General features: G+C 37.0%; 1 protein-coding gene across 6 annotated transcripts in view; it reads right to left on the bottom strand.

Annotated features, from left to right (window-relative positions):
- NEO1 (neogenin 1) overlaps positions 1-16,031 on the bottom strand; it is a 251,220-nt gene that overhangs the window by 108,085 nt on the left and 127,104 nt on the right. For all 6 annotated transcript variants that reach the window (XM_060097038.1, XM_060097035.1, XM_060097034.1 and 3 more), the window contains exons 6-7: positions 12,533-12,687; positions 11,044-11,164 (exon numbers count right to left, since the gene is read on the bottom strand). In XM_060097038.1, the coding sequence (XP_059953021.1) occupies positions 11,044-11,164; positions 12,533-12,687 (276 nt within the window). The remainder of the gene's footprint in view (positions 1-11,043; positions 11,165-12,532; positions 12,688-16,031) is intronic.

Here is a 16,031-nt window from a genome sequence, read left to right on the forward strand (position 1 = left end):
TTACCTCATCTTAGTAGGGTTGGGACATAAAGCCAATACTTCAGATTTTGAGCACCAGGTTTGTTCTGTTACACACAGTGGCAGGTAACATAAAATTATTAGCTGGCAATGCCTTAATCTTTTTGCAAACAATGTATCTATTTATTTCAATACCTAGATAGAGTGTTCTGAAAAGCACCTTATATTTAATGCACCCATTTCTAAAACAACTGCATTTAACAGATTATTTGAGTGATGTGAGGCCTCAGAGATCATTTAATTCCTTAATTTTAAATAAAATTTAAAAATCACAGAATTTCAGTGCCTGGTCCAATCACTCAGCAAGTTAATGGGAGATAAGAACCAGAACCCAGGCATTGACATTAGATGCATTTTCAGTATTAGAAAGTTCCTAGACATGGAATTCATGCTAAGAAGTCAAATTTCATCACAGTTGCCTTGAGTTAAAAGTTTTATTAAAGTTATAATTACTGCTACAAAAAAGCAAAATAACTGATTAAAATTTATCCTTTGATTAAAATCAACACCAACTCTCACACATTCTAGTGCTTCAGATTTAAAATATTCCACTAATGACTAACAATTTCCTGCTATCTAGCCAACTTTTAATCATGCCAGTTCATTAGTCACTTATTCCAGAACTTCTACTATTCAATATTTACCTCAGATACTATACGGAATTTTTTACAAATGTTTCTGGCAAAAAAAAAAGTAAAGTTCAGTAACCTTATCTACCACAGCCATAATATCCTAGAAGTCATTTAATTAGTCGGTAAAATATGAATTTCCTTTACTAAAAACAAGTTCATATTACTCCCTTTTCACCAACCCATTTTCCCTTACTGGAACTAAAAAACTGCCAATTATCAGACTTGACATGAATGAATATACAAAGAAAAATTGTATTTGTGTTTTTATATCTCAGTCTTACATGATAGTTTTGGAATCTATTTTTAAATTCCAACTGACACAAAGAAAGGATAATAAAAAGTTAACAGACAAAAACACATTTTACCTTAATTCTTATTACTCATACTTGCAGTACTTAACTGTCAATACTTAAAAAAAATCATTCAACAGATGATTATAAGACATAAAGTATATTAGCATAAAATGACATAATTTGAACTAGCAGCAAATAAAAATAATACTGTTGAGTTAAAATATTTTAAAAGCCACAATCTTCTAAAATCAAGAGTTGCTGTTCCTAAAAATGAATAAGAGTAAAGTTAAATACTAAAAAATGCATTTTAAATGTTTTAGTTAAGGAAGTATGTTTGACATCCAACTCAGAGAAACAGAGAATAGAATGGTGGTTGCCACGGGGTTGATGGATGGGGGAAAAGGGGAAATGCTGGTCAAAGGGTACAAACTTCTAGTTTAAGAGTTATAAGTTCTAGGGATGTAATGTACAGCATGGTGGCTATAGTTAACAATTCTGTAGTGTATACTTGGAAGTTGCTATGAGAACAGAACTTTAATGTTCTCACCGTAACAACAACAAAATGGTAATTACGTGAGGTAAAGGATGTGTTAACTAACTTTATTGTGGTAAACACTTTGCAATATATACATTCATCAAATCATCACATTGTACACCCATTGTTCATCTTAAACTTATACAATGTTTTATATGTCAATTATACCTCAATAAAGCTGGGGGGGAGGAAGTATGTTTGAGACATACTAATTCTCAAATTCTATTTCCCAATTTGATTAGAAATACTGTTTCCTAGTGTTGTTGCACAGATGTTTTATATATTTTAACTATAATTATGAAATTTCATTTAATGTTCATAGGTGATAATTAACTTAAAAGCCATGCTGTCCAATTATATCACAGGCCAATTATGGCTGCTTGAAAGTACCTTCTTGCAGCCAAGCACTAGCCAAAGGCTGATGACCAGGATTTATAACACACACTTCCAAGAAGAACAAGAAAATTCCCTCTACAGGGCTTCCCTGGTGGCGCAGTGGTTGAGAGTCCGCCTGCCGATGCAGGGGACACGGGTTCGTGCCCTGGTCTGGGAAGATCCCACATGCCGTGGAGCGGCTAGGCCCACGAGCCATGGCCGCTGAGGCTGCGCGTCCGGAGCCTGTGCTCCGCAACGGGAGAGGCCACAATGGTGAGAGGCCCGCTTACCGCAAAAAAAAAAAAGAAAAAAAAGAAAATTCCCTCTACAGAAATAATACTGTGTCAAAGATGCTCAAATACTTTCAGATTATTACTAAACAAGGTACGGGAAGATAAGCACCATCACAACAGGTTTTTTTCCACTTTCCATAATTTACTCCATGGTGCTTCTAGTGCCTAAGTGTCACAGAGGTAGCCATGAAGATGTGCTAGCAAACTCTCTAGTTCGTAATTCTTCACTCATAGCTCCTCCTTGGAGTCAGTCGCCTTTGCGCATCTCCTAGTTATCCACATACTGTGTTTGACTTTCTTCTCGTGTCCTTTTATCTTCACCCTCCTGCCTTCTGACTTTTTCCACCTACCCACACTTATTTATAACATTTTTAAAAAAAAATAAATTTATGTATTTATTTTTGGGGCTGTGTTGGGTCTTCGTTGCTGTGCACGGGCTTTCTCTAGTTGCGGCGAGTGGGGGCTACTCTTCGTTGCCGAGCGCGGGCTTCTCTTCGTTGCCGAGCGCGGGCTTCTCACTGCGGAGGCTTCTCTTGTTGCGAAGCATGGGCTCTAGGCGTGTGGGCTTCAGTAGTTGTGGCACAAAGGCTCAGCAGTTGTGGCTCGCAGGCTCTAGAGTGCAGGCTCAGTAGTGGTGGCGCACAGGCTTAGTTGCTCTGTGGCATGTGGGATCTTCACAGATCAGGACTTGAACCCATATCCCCTGCATTGGCAGGTGGGTTCTTAACCACTGCGCCACCAGGGAAGACACTACCCACTTATTTAAATTTAGAAAGTTTTAAGTGAAACAGACTTTCACTGACCAGAAATAACTCAGAATCACAAGATACGTAACATACAGTCCAGTGTTTGGCAGACTTTTTTCTATAAAGGGCCAGAGAGTTAATATTTTAGGCTTTGTGGGGCATATGGTCTCTGTCTAAACTACTCACTTCTGCCATTATAGAGTGAAAATGACTACAGACCGAACATAGACAATCTGTGAACAAATGTGTGTGGCTGTGTCCAATAAAATTTATGCACAAAACCAGGAGGTTGGCTGGATATGGCCTGTGGGGCACCGTTTGCCAACCTTACTCTTGTCCATCCTCTGGTGAATAGCCCTACATCAACAATTCCCTAATTGCACCCTTTAAGATGTTAATGAGTCTACTTAAAAAAAAAAACAAAACTCCATGGTCAAATAGATTTGAGAAATGCTATATATACTCTTGGAGATTCACAATGCTATGAACACAAAGGAAAAAAGGCTACAAGTGGGCCAGTCTCCATCCTGCTCCTGCAGGCTGCTTGTCCCTCTAGTCCTTGTCTCACTAAATCAAAGGTATCAGTGAGGTCTACCAAAATTTGCTCTGTTTACTTCCTACCACACAGCCCAACTCTCTTGTGAAGGGAGTTATTTGTAGCTCTTTCTTAACTTCTATCCATGATGTTTTTGGCAGAAAGTTCTCAAAATTATGTGTTTAGTGTCTTTTCTAAATTGCAGCACTGACTGAAAGATGGCTTTACTATTAAGTTAAAAAAGAAAAACCTTTACTGATTATAAAAGTATTACAGGGCTATTTTAGAAAACTGAGAAAATATCACTACCCAAAGATAACCATTGTTATCTTTCCCACCATTTTGGTGGGGGAATGTCTAAATGTGTACATACAATTTTTTCAACTAAATTTGGATTGTTATATATAATTTTGTATTTTACTTTACTACTTGACATTATATCCTGAGATTTTCCTGATATCATTAAAGAGTGTTCAAAGACATGGTTTTTAACGGTCAAACAGCTTTTCCATCATAAGGCTGTACTATACTTATTTTAACTACTTCCTCTATTTTGGTACATGTAAGTCATCTCCTACTCTTTCTCTCTTTATCCCTACCTTTTTCTTTTTTAATTGATAATGCTGATATTAATAGTCTTTGTCCAAATCTCTGATTCCTTCCTCAGGGAAAAATCCGAAAAGAACAATTAATGGGTTAAGTCAGTAATTTTTAAGATATAATTGTCAAAATGGTTTTAGTAAATGATATAACAATTTACATTTTCACTAAGAGTAAAAGACACAAACATAATTATACCCTAACCAGTCATTAAAAATGAACATTATATTTCATTAAAATATATAAAATCTTTATTAGGTAAAAATGACATCTCACTAAAATGATTTAATTTTATATTTTTAAGTGAGGTGGAACATATGTCCTGTGTAGAAACTATCTTTATCTTTGCTCTATTGTGAATTATATGCTTATGTTAGTCACTTTATCACACCCATTTGTGTGCATTCTTGTTACATTCAGAACACTAAATTTCTGTAATTCTTATGATATTCTTCCCTAGCTTGTCTTCCTTTAAAGTATTTCTCATACTTTACATACAAAACGTTTAAATTTTTATATCTTAAGATACCAACATTTTCATCTGTATTCTCTTTTATTTCTTTTATAAGTAAAAGTAAATGGTGATAGATTGGAAATAACCCAAATGCCTATTAACTGGTGAATGAATTAACAAATTGTGGTCTATTATAAATGGCGACACTCTTCTATCATCTTTTCAACCTTTTATGGATTTAATTTAAATTTTAACTCTATTTTATTTTGATATAAGGTAAATATATAATTTAATTCTTTCCAAATCACCAACAAATTGTCCATGTTCCATATAATGTATGATCCTTTCAATCTGCACTGATTTGTGATTTCACTTTTTCATACATTCAAAAATTGTGGGGCCTCCCTGGTGGCGCAGGTGGTTGAGAGTCCGCCTGCCGATGCAGGGGACGCGGGTTCGTGCCCCGGTCTGGGAGGATCCCATATGCCGCGGAGCGGCTGGGCCCGTGAGCCATGGCCGCTGAGCCTGCGCGTCCGGAGCCTGTGCTCCGCAACGGGGGAGGCCAAAAAAAAAAAAAAAAAAAAAAAAAAAAAAAATTGTGAAGTGTTATTTCTTCTACATAAGCTTCTTCTCCCACATTCTTTTAGGCCATCATTTTTTTGTGTGTGTGGTATGCGGGCCTCTCACTGTTGTGGCCTCTCCTGTTGCGGAGCACAGGCTCCAGACACGCAGGCTCAGCAGCCATGGCTCACGGGCCCAGCCCCTCTGCAGCACGTGGATCTTCCTGGACCGGGGCACGAACCCGTGTCCCCTGCATCGGCAGGCGGACCCTCAACCACTGAGCCACCAGGGAAGCCCCTAGGCCATCGTATTTTTTAAATGATATACATAAGACTGAGAGTAAAGAGAAGATTTTTAAAAATCAGCAGGATAGATACAGGTTCTATTAGAAATAATTTAAATAACTGGAATTGATAAGGAAAAACCAGTAAGGGAATAAATTCTATCTTTAAGTAGATAAAATAAGACGTTGAGGTGTAAGTCCACATAAAATAGTGGTTGTTTACGGCAGAAACAAGAATGAACTCCTAACCGTTAAAAATTATATATAACATGGCAAAAAAATTATCAAAAGATAATAGAGATGGTATCTATGGGGATCTTCAAGAGAATGTTCAGGGGTGAACTTCAGATGACTAAGACACTCCTCTGAAGGCAGAGAAATAAGACTTACAATGCCATTTACTGAAGAGAAAGTTAAGGAGTTTTAATTTTCAATAGTGTGAATGGCTACCACATGACAACTGGGGACACAGTAATCTCTACATACAAGAAAATAAAATATAGTTAGCTGCCTTCATTTATAGCAAGAGAAGAGTTCAGTTAAAAATCTTGAAATCGGGCCTCCCTGGTGGCGCAGTGGTTGGGAGTCCGCCTGCCGATGCAGGGGACACGGGTTCGTGCCCCGATCCCGGAGGATCCCACATGCCGCGGAGCGGCTGGGCCCGCGAGCCATGGCCGCGGAGCCTGTGTGTCCGGAGCCTGTGCTCCGCAACGGGAGAGGCCACAGCAGTGAGAGGCCCGCGTACAGCAAAAAAAAAAAAAAAATCTTGAAATCTACCAAAACCAAAACTTGTTATTATCTTCCTCAATCTCTTTTCTGAGCTTCTGACTTCCCTCTGATTCTAGACATTTTTTTTCTGGTTTTCTATTATAACTCAAACTCAACACATCTTAAATTGATGCTTTACCTCCCTAAACAAACCAGCTCTACTACCTTCCTTTTCAAAATTTTTGGCATAAAGTTGTTTCTAATATTCCCTTAAATCCTCTTAAAATCTACAGAATTTGTAATGATGTCCTCCCTTTCATCCCTGATTTGGTAACTTGTGTTTTTCTCAACCAGTCTGGTTAAATGTATTCCATTTAACATACTTTAATAATTAAAGTTCCTGTCTCATAGTTCCAATATCTGGGTCCCCTGAATTTGATTATATTTGATTGCTTTATCTTTCTACAATGAGTTGGAGTTCCCTTGCTTCTTATGTTCCTGTCCAATAATTTCTGACTGAATGCTGAGCATGATGTACAGAAAAGCAGAGGCTGATAATTATTACTTACACTTGGAAACTGGCATGTCTATTCTTCTGTCAAGCCATTAGTGTGGAAGAGTTTAGTCAATTTAGACAGGAATTAAACTTGGTACAGATTTTATTGTTCTTATAGCTACCTTCAGCACATCACAGGTTTCAAATTCTTCTACTGGTAGACTACCATTGTCTTGTGCTTAAGGTGAGAGATGAGGAGCCAGACAGTTTTTCTCAATTTTCCTATTTTCCTCGCAGCTTTCAACCATTCCTGTATACTTCTGCCACAGAGGGATCTCTATGTTCTTGACCTTCCCTGATCAGCAGAACGCTTTCGTATGGTGGTAGCCTCATGGCTGCGGCAGGTGGGATTTTCAGTTGTCTTGGTCCAGCCTCAGTATTAGATAGGCCCAGTGGCTCTCCTTCCTATGGCAGCCAAAATCTGCTTTGTACTTGTGTTGGTCTCTAGTAGTAGTTCCCTATTCTTCCTCCCGTGGTAAAAGACCTCTCCTAGGTATTGGTATAGGATTCTAGGGCCCAAAAGTTTTATGTACTTCTTTCAGAGGTAAAGGGTTTTTCTCTTCTACTCTTCCCCCAGCAGCAGTGGGTCTTTGCTTGTGTCCTGGGGAACAGAGGGTTCCTCCCCCAAGTAGTAGTTTTGCTTCTAATTCCCTCCAGGAATTTACGAAATAAGGTTTTCTGCCCCTCTCCAATTGGTTTGAGGCTTAAGGGACTCTGAGTAAACAGGAGGGGCTTTGCACCTATGTTGCAGCAGCCGCAGATCACCTCCTTCGCCTCTACTCCACCGAGGTAACTTTTCTCAAGTCCCTACCTTGCCCCCAGCCTTAATAGTGAGTATCCTTTGGAGCCCCAGGGAAATATATTTGCAAGCAAGTATGAACTCTCCTTTCATCTGAGGCCCCCAGAGATTCCAAGGTAGTCCATACTTAGTCTTTAATATTCAGTTAAAATTTTAGCTGATTTCTTATCCATTTTTATGACAGCCATCTCTTTCTCCTGTGTTCTACTAAAGGTGAAACAATTCATGATCCATTCTTTGGGAGAGGAGGGTTGTCCAATCCTTTCGAATTTAGGTTACTTGGTTGTTTTGCAAGCTCAGCTCTCTGATAAGCTCATAGAAATTATGGTTTTGTAGATCATCCAGCTTTTTATTGTAGGTTGAGTGTGGGATGTTCTGTGAACACTCTTTACAGCTTGAGTAGAACTTCCCTTCCACTTCCTTTTCTATTCTTGTAAAGGCATCACCATTCTTTCAGTCACCCAGATAAAACCTTAGAAGTATATTTGATTTCTCTACAATATTGTTTAATATCCAATCAGTTGATAAAGTCTGAATTAGATAAATCACTACCATCTCTTAATTAGGATCCTTTCTATTTCTCTAGTACAGTACTACTTATTATTTCATCATTGTCTCTTACAGCAATATTCCTTCAACCACTCTGTCTTCTAATTAAACCTGACTTTGTCATCAGACTGCCCTACTACAGTATTGCTTTGACTGTTTATAACCAAGGCCATGATCAATCTGATCCTGTTCTGACTTTACAGGCCACCTTCCTACAGGAACAGATACTCTATTCTGTTTCCATACTGAGCCAGGTCCTCTTATTAACATCTGGAAATCTTATAATTTGAGGTCTATTACAAAGGAAGCACTTTCCATGAAAAAACTTCCCTGTTGACACAGAATTCCTCTCTTCTGAATTGTATGCTGCCTTATTTATACTATAAAAATAACACTTATTATGGACTAGTATTAATGTCATACACATCTCTTACAACATCATAAACCTCAGAAAGGCAGAGATCAGATCTTATAAACCGTTACAGTCTCTCTTTTAGTTTTCCCACATAAGTATTTATCTTACAAATTAAAATAGCAAAATTAATAATATGACATTTACTCTCCTTCCTAGAATCTGTGCATCCTTAATGCATCCTGACAAGGTCACTAAAAATTTTCACCAGTTCACAAAACATTGTCTGTTTTTGAAAGGTTGTTTCAAAAAAAATAAAACACACACTATGACTATAATTATTATGCCATCCAAGCATTTTCAGAGGAAAGTCCAGTTAGGATTAGTTTAGCATCCTCCTAGCAAAGCCACCATTTATACTGTTAGCATTAAATCTATAATGGTAATCACAAACACAAATATACTGAAGTCCGTTTATTTAGTTCCATGGAAATAACCCTAGGAGAGCCATGACATTTACTAAGGAAAAACACTGCCACTAATAAAAAGAAATAAGCCTATCTACCTCACTTATTCTGTTAATGCCTTATTTGGAAATCATACTCAGGCATTTTGCCAAAATGGAAAAGTGACATGCTTCTACTATATCGTTTTCAATGTAAAGGGAAAGGTAAAATGACAGACAAACAGGAAGAAAAAGAGCAGTTCTACTATTTTATGCCTTTTTATAACAGTACTCTGAAATACATTCTCAAGAAGTAGCATATAAAAATCCTACATGCTATTTTAGTGAAAAGCCAGAGTAGCTTTGCCCATTAGTTTCCCTGATCACAATGCAACCGGAACTTAAATTTGACTGACACCCAATGAGATGTCTAAAGCAGCCTCTTTTTCATGCATTCTTGAGAAACACACAAATTGAAAAATGCTTTCCCTGCTAAAACAAATAGTACACCCAACAGTTATCCTTATCAATTTCACACAAAACTGTCATCCAACAATTCAACTTCTAGTAATTTAGTATGAGAAAATAATCATATAAAGAAGTTCAGCATAGCCTCGTTCATCATAGTAAAAAAACAGGAGACAGTTTAAATGCTAACCAATGGGGAATCATTTATATAAAACAAAGTGTATATTTACTATTCAACAATGAAAAATGTTGACACAGATCTATACTCACTGACATGGAAAGATGTTCACAGCATGCTGTTGCAAGAAAATAGGTTATAAAACCATATACACATCTGTGTGTGCTCATACGCAGTACTCCTAGATGGCAGGGTTTGAAGCATGTGCTTGTAATCAATTTATTGTCTTTCAGCTCCAAATTCATACTTTCCTGCCTGCTCTGCAAAAATGAAGCCAGGCCCTTTACATATTTTTCCTTTGCTGACATGTGTTAAAACTTTCAGTACAGGGTGCTGGTGAGTAGCTTCCCTCAATACCCCAACCCCACTGGTGGTTTTTTAGCAGAATACCTTCACTGAGACACCTCCTAGTGAACAGCTTTTGCCCAGCACAACAGACAGGAGGTTTTGAACAAGATTCTATGGGATGGCAGCACAGCAACTTCTCCATCATCCATTAAACCATGGCCACACCCTCTCTAACATGGTTTGGATCAGCCCTGAGAGGGGACTTTTCCTGAACATTCTCAGACTACGGGATGGGGCTGATCCTTATGTCTGCCATTCTTTTATATTCATTAGAATTCTCTTTACTCCTTACTAGCCAACCCCTTGCCACTCCAACCCCCGGTTACAGTTAATAATTTTTAATAAAGAATATTTAATTCTTGAGTTTTTGCTCAAACTACTGTGTGGTTTCCCCAGAATTGACCCTGACTGATGTGAGTTTTTTTTTCCCTTTTTACTTTTCAATGTTGTCTGAATTTATAATAAGCTTTTTTTTTTTTTTTCTTTTGAGGTACGCGGGCTTCTCACTGTCGTGGCCTCTCCCGTTGCGGAGCACAGGCTCCGGATGCGCAGGCTCAGTGGCCATGGCTCACGGGCCCAGCCGCTCTACGGCATGTGGGATCTTCCCGGACCGGGGCACGAACCCGTGTCCCCTACATCGGCAGGCGGACTCTCAACCACTGCGCCACCAGGGAAGCTCTCTAAGCATTTTTTTGTGTGTGAAAATCAGAAAAGGCAAGTTTATTTTGGAAAAATTAAAGAAAAATTCACTAAATAAACATTAAAGTTTTTCTACTTTAATAGATCAGAAATATATTTGTAAGATCAAAATGACTGAAATCTGAAGAACATTCATTTGTGTACGACTATAAATGTTCAGTTTTTCTTTTCTTAATACCAATTTCTTTTCAACATTACACAAAATTGTGTTTCTAGGTCATTTAAAAAAACAGAAATGGGGCTTCCCTGGTGGCGCAGTGGTTGAGAGTCCGCCTGCCGATGCAGGGGACACGGGTTCGTGCCCTGGTCCAGGAGGATCCCACATGCCGCGGAGCGGCTGGGCCCGTGAGCCATGGCCGCTGAGCCTGTCCGTTTGGAGACTGTGCTCCGCAACGGGAGAGGCCACAACAGTGAGAGGCCCGCGTACCACAAAAAAAAAACAAAAAACCAGAAATGATTTAGACTGCTATTTTTTTCTCTCTTAGTTATGCCATATATTAGCCTTTACAAACAGATTATTAATCATTAGATATCCTGGAATGACAGCTCCTGTGATAGGTCCTAGTTCCTCAAACACAGTCAGCCTCTTTCATCTTACTATTTCATCCCCTCTTACCATGTTCAAGGATTATCAGTTGGGCTCCAGCTTGTGCGTTTCCAACATCATTTTCAGCAATGCACTGATAGAACCCTTCATCTGATTTCACCAGACCCAAAACTTGAAGATTATGTTCCTTCTGAGGAAGAAAAACATAAATAAAATTTTATGATTTAACTGATAAACACTAGTTCAAAATCTCAAGGATATGCTCTTTCTGGAGAGGAAAAACAAGTAAAATTGTATGATTCAGGTACTGAATATTATCTACCTATGAACCTGTTAACTCAATTTTATTGACAAGATACTGACTCAAGTGACTAGAAAAGGAAACACTGTCATTAACAATTACGAACTCAATCCTTATAGAAAGTCTTATCTGCAATATATGCAAACTTACACCTTTGCTTGGAAAAATATCTGGCATGAAATACCATGTGACCATAGTGAGAGTCTGAATTTGTGAATTCAAGGCATTTTCTTAAGATTTTCTCTAATATCAATAGTTCTAACAGATAAGTTAAATGAGGCCACATATATAAAAGCTTTTCTTAAACTACAAAGTACTAAATGAATGTCAACTACAGTTATTGTTATTGATATTTTTAAAAATAGTATGAAAATAATGATAAAAGAGTAAAAATGCTAATTTAACCATAACACACTGCTTTTTAATTAGAGTTAAATACTTGTGAATTACTTTTTGTAACATATGAGATTACATACTTTAAAAATAGAAAATGTATTCCTATGAAGAATGAATTAGTTATATGAGAAATTTGTAATGAGACATTAAGTCTTGAACAACCATAATTACTTCTGATTATGTCTATGAATGTCAGGTATGCATCCTAAGATATGTCATTAATCTTTATTACTAAAACCTAGATAATTCTGTTAACAGGATGTTAGATAATGATAATAATGACAGTGGATAATATTTACTAAGCATTTCCTATATACATATGAAGTAAAAAGAAATAATGACTGAGTCTTCCTAAGTAGATTTAAGGCTACTTATTTACTTTTGCTTTACTTTTTAAAAGAACCGTTATGTTTATTTTCACAACTGTCCAACACTGGGTCACCCTTATTTTGAAGGGTCTGGGCATCAGTATAAGAAAGACAGACTTCTGCTCCTTGAATAGAGAGCTATGAAGACAATTGGTACATGTGAATACACACATAGGATAATCATTACCCAGAAAGTGGTGGCGGCTGTGTCAAAGAGTGCTAGTACGTCCGAGTAGGACTAGACTGTTGGTTAGGAGATGTGGACTTCAGGCTGAGTTCAAACACTGACTTGCTCTGTGATCTTACATGAGCTACCAAAACATTTCTGGGCTCAGCTTTCTCATCAGTCAATGAAGAGATTATATTCTAAGCAAATTTTTCTATCTTCATCTTATATACACCATTTCATGTACTACAGATAACAGATCTCTTGGTGATTACATTTAAAGATATTTAAAGGTTTCAGAGATAAGTTTCTTTGAAAAATACTTACTACAATCTTAAAGTAATCACTTGGGATAACCATATCCCCATTCTTGACCCACTTCACAGTTGGAGTTGGCTTCCCAGTCACTTCACATTCAAATACAATATCCATAGATTCATGAGCATATATATTAGTAGGCTGCTTCAGGAATTCAGGTTGAGCTTTAAAACAGAAAGAAAATTAAGATATTAATAAAAATAAAAATAGGTAGCTATTTATATTTCAAGCAAATTTTAAAAATCATAGAATTCATAGGATTTTTAATTATTTGAGGCTTTCATACATTTTTAGAAAAACATAAGAAATACATACTTAAAATATGTTAGGAACATATCTTTAAAAATTAATATTCTGTCATAATTAACTGGCAGAATAATTATAACAATAATTTCTGAGTTTCTCTGTTGAGAAATATTTACTAAGTTGACTGTTTTGAAGAAAATGAAAATAGGAAAGTTCTAAGCTGTCCAAAAATTGAATATTGAAGTCTATTTCCCTAAGATTTAAATCACTTTAGAAAAGCCATGATTACAATTCAAAAAGAGCTGAGAAGACTGACATTATCTTCCTTTTCAGTCAGCTTGATGAGTAACAGAAAAACCCAAAAAATAATACAAATGTCACATCAGAGGCCTTAAATGGTTTACTTACAGAAACACACACACACTTCCATTAGTAACACCTTTCATTACATGCAATGGTTTTTAAGGGTGGGAGGTAGAGTGACAGAATCTTTGGGAAATAGTTAAATGTATTTGAAAAAGCGTGATTATCCCATTGTCTCCCTTTCCCCTTAACCCAAAGTTGTAAATCACTGACTCAAATAGATTCAGTAAGATTTTGAATTTAAAGGGTAAAAGTAGATCATCTAGTCCAACTTCCTACCTAATGCCATAATTTCCTATTCCTGCTACATCCATGACAAGTGGTCTTACAAATCCCTGTTTGAAGTTCCAAATGACAAGGAACTCCCTATATCACAATGATGACAACAACAGTTTTTTTTTTTTTCTTTAACAGTTGAGTTAAAATGTGCTCAGCCTACTGGAATTTTGATTGGGACTGGGCTGAATCTGTGGCAATTTGACACCTTAACAATACCGAGTCTTCCTTTCCATGCACATGGTTTATCTCTCCATTTAGATCTTTGGTTTCTCTCATCACTGTTTTATATATTTCAATATACAAATTTTGTTCATATTTTATTAGCTGTATCCCTAAGTATTTTAAATTTCTTGGTGCTACTGTAAGTGGTACTTTTTTTTTTTTTTAGTTTCTAATTGTTCACTGCTAGTATCTAGAGATGAAATTGATTTATGCATATTGACCTTTTATCCTGTGGTCATGTTAAACTCATTCATTAGTTCTAGCAGCTTTTTATAGACAATTCTGGGATTATTTATATAGACAGCTATGTTGCCTGCGAATAGAGAGAGTTTTATTTCTTCCTTTCCAATCTTCTTTCTTTTTTCATTTTTTAAATCTATTGTACTGGCTAGAGGGGGCAGGTCCTGGGAAGAAGTCCTGACTAGCTTTATAATTTGGGTAAATGAAGAGTAAGAGTATAGAGAGCAGGTAGAACCCCAGGTAAGCAGTAGAAACTAGAGATGGTAAGAATGTAACACAGTGATGCAAGATCAAGAAAACATAAGTGTACAACTAGATGAAGTAAGGGAAATCTATTAGCAGTGAATTTAACTCTCTTTTCAAACATTGGTTAGTCATCTGTATTTATTCTTTTGTGAATTATCTATACACATACTCTGTTATTTTTTCAATTAGAGTGTTCACAATTTTCTTATCTATATATAAGAGCTTTTCACATAATGCCAGTTATTAATTTATGGCCTCTCAGCTCCAAATCCACTCTTCTTTGTCATGATGGATGTGGACCTTTGTCAGCTGATGCAGTGTTAGACTTTGTGAACAGAGGGCACTAGAGGGACATTGTAAGGCATGGCAGAAGAAAAGGCTTATCTTTCAGGTTGGGGTGTGCTGTTCTTCTCGTCCCTACAGTGTGGCAGCTAGAAGGTATGTGGGAGACCCATTGGTGATCACCCTCCTGCAAGTTTCTCTGCTCAGTCTCTAGTAAGTTTCTCCAGTTTACTCTAGCAGGTAGCTTTCTGTGCACGAGCTCTGACCGCTAGCATTCCATTAAACAGCATCCAATATATCAGCTCTGACTCAAGGCACCCCGCTGAGGAACTTCCTGCTCATCATCAGTCTGGCCCATGGCATCCCAGCAGGAGGCTTTCCAACACCAGCTCAGGCCTGTGGCATCCAATAGGCGATCTCCTGTGGACCAGTCTGGCCCATGGGCTGTGTTCTCTGGCAGTGACTACACTCTCTCCAAGGTCTGAATTGCAACCTTGAGTAAGGGTGCCCTCTTCCAAGTTTGTTCCTTTTTTTGGATTCTCTCCCTCGGCTCTTGAGGTAGTAGCTAATTCTTATATTTACTCTTTCTTTATTCTTTAGAATCCTACTTTATCCTATTTAGTAGTTAAAACAATTTTTATTAGTTAATAATTCTTTATGTTAAATTCTCCTTGTTCAAATTCCTGGTGCAATTTCTGGCTCCTGACTGGACTCTGACTAATATAGTAAGATATTAATCCTTTCTCTTACATGCCAATATTTCTTCTCAGCTGTTTCTTTTGTCTTTTTAAATTTAGGATGCTTATTGTACCAAAGTTTTAAATCTGTATGTGGTAAAATTTATTAGTCCTCTCTTTTTTTGGCATCTGTATTTTATTATTCTTACTCCAAAGGGTTTTCCTTGCTTCCATACTATAAAAATATTCACTTACTTTTTCTTCTAGTATGTCTATGAAACAATCTTGACTTCACTGAGTTAAGCATACAGCTTTATATTTTTCTAAACAGCAACTCCAGTAGTCCCAATCAAAGTAACCCATTTGAAATAGTTTTAATATCTAAATCCTATATACTCTTAGGGGTTTATTTTGCATATTAAGTGGTTTCATTGACCTGTTTATTCCTGGGCCAGAACCACAAACTTAATGATTGTTACTATATAGTATTTTAAAATATTTGGCAGAACAAGTACTTTCCTAATTTATTCCTTTATTTCCTCAAAAAATTCCTAACATGTTCATTAAGATGTTTTTTCCCAGATGAATTTAGACTCATCTTTGTTTATGTTTCTCTGTTCCTTCTCAAAGAAAACAAACAAACAAAAGCAACCTGGAGTTTTCATTTGAACTGCAATAAATTTTAGATGCTGGAAAAATAAACATATTTGCAATCCTGAGTGGTCCTATTTAAGACTAGGTATTTAAGTTTATTTGGATATTATTCAGTAATGATTTATTGTAAAGACATTGTAATGACTGAAGTCAAAAGACCTACAGTTGAGTGCTGGTTCTACCACTAGACATTGTGCTGACCATCGGCTTCAAAAAATCCATGGGTTTTAGTTTGTTCCTACACTAAATAAGGGACTCAAGCAGACTATTCCTAAGTACACTAAGATCTCAAACCAACT

Source organism: Mesoplodon densirostris, chromosome 4, assembly GCF_025265405.1.
Source record: "Mesoplodon densirostris isolate mMesDen1 chromosome 4, mMesDen1 primary haplotype, whole genome shotgun sequence".
Taxonomy (NCBI): domain Eukaryota; kingdom Metazoa; phylum Chordata; class Mammalia; order Artiodactyla; family Ziphiidae; genus Mesoplodon; species Mesoplodon densirostris.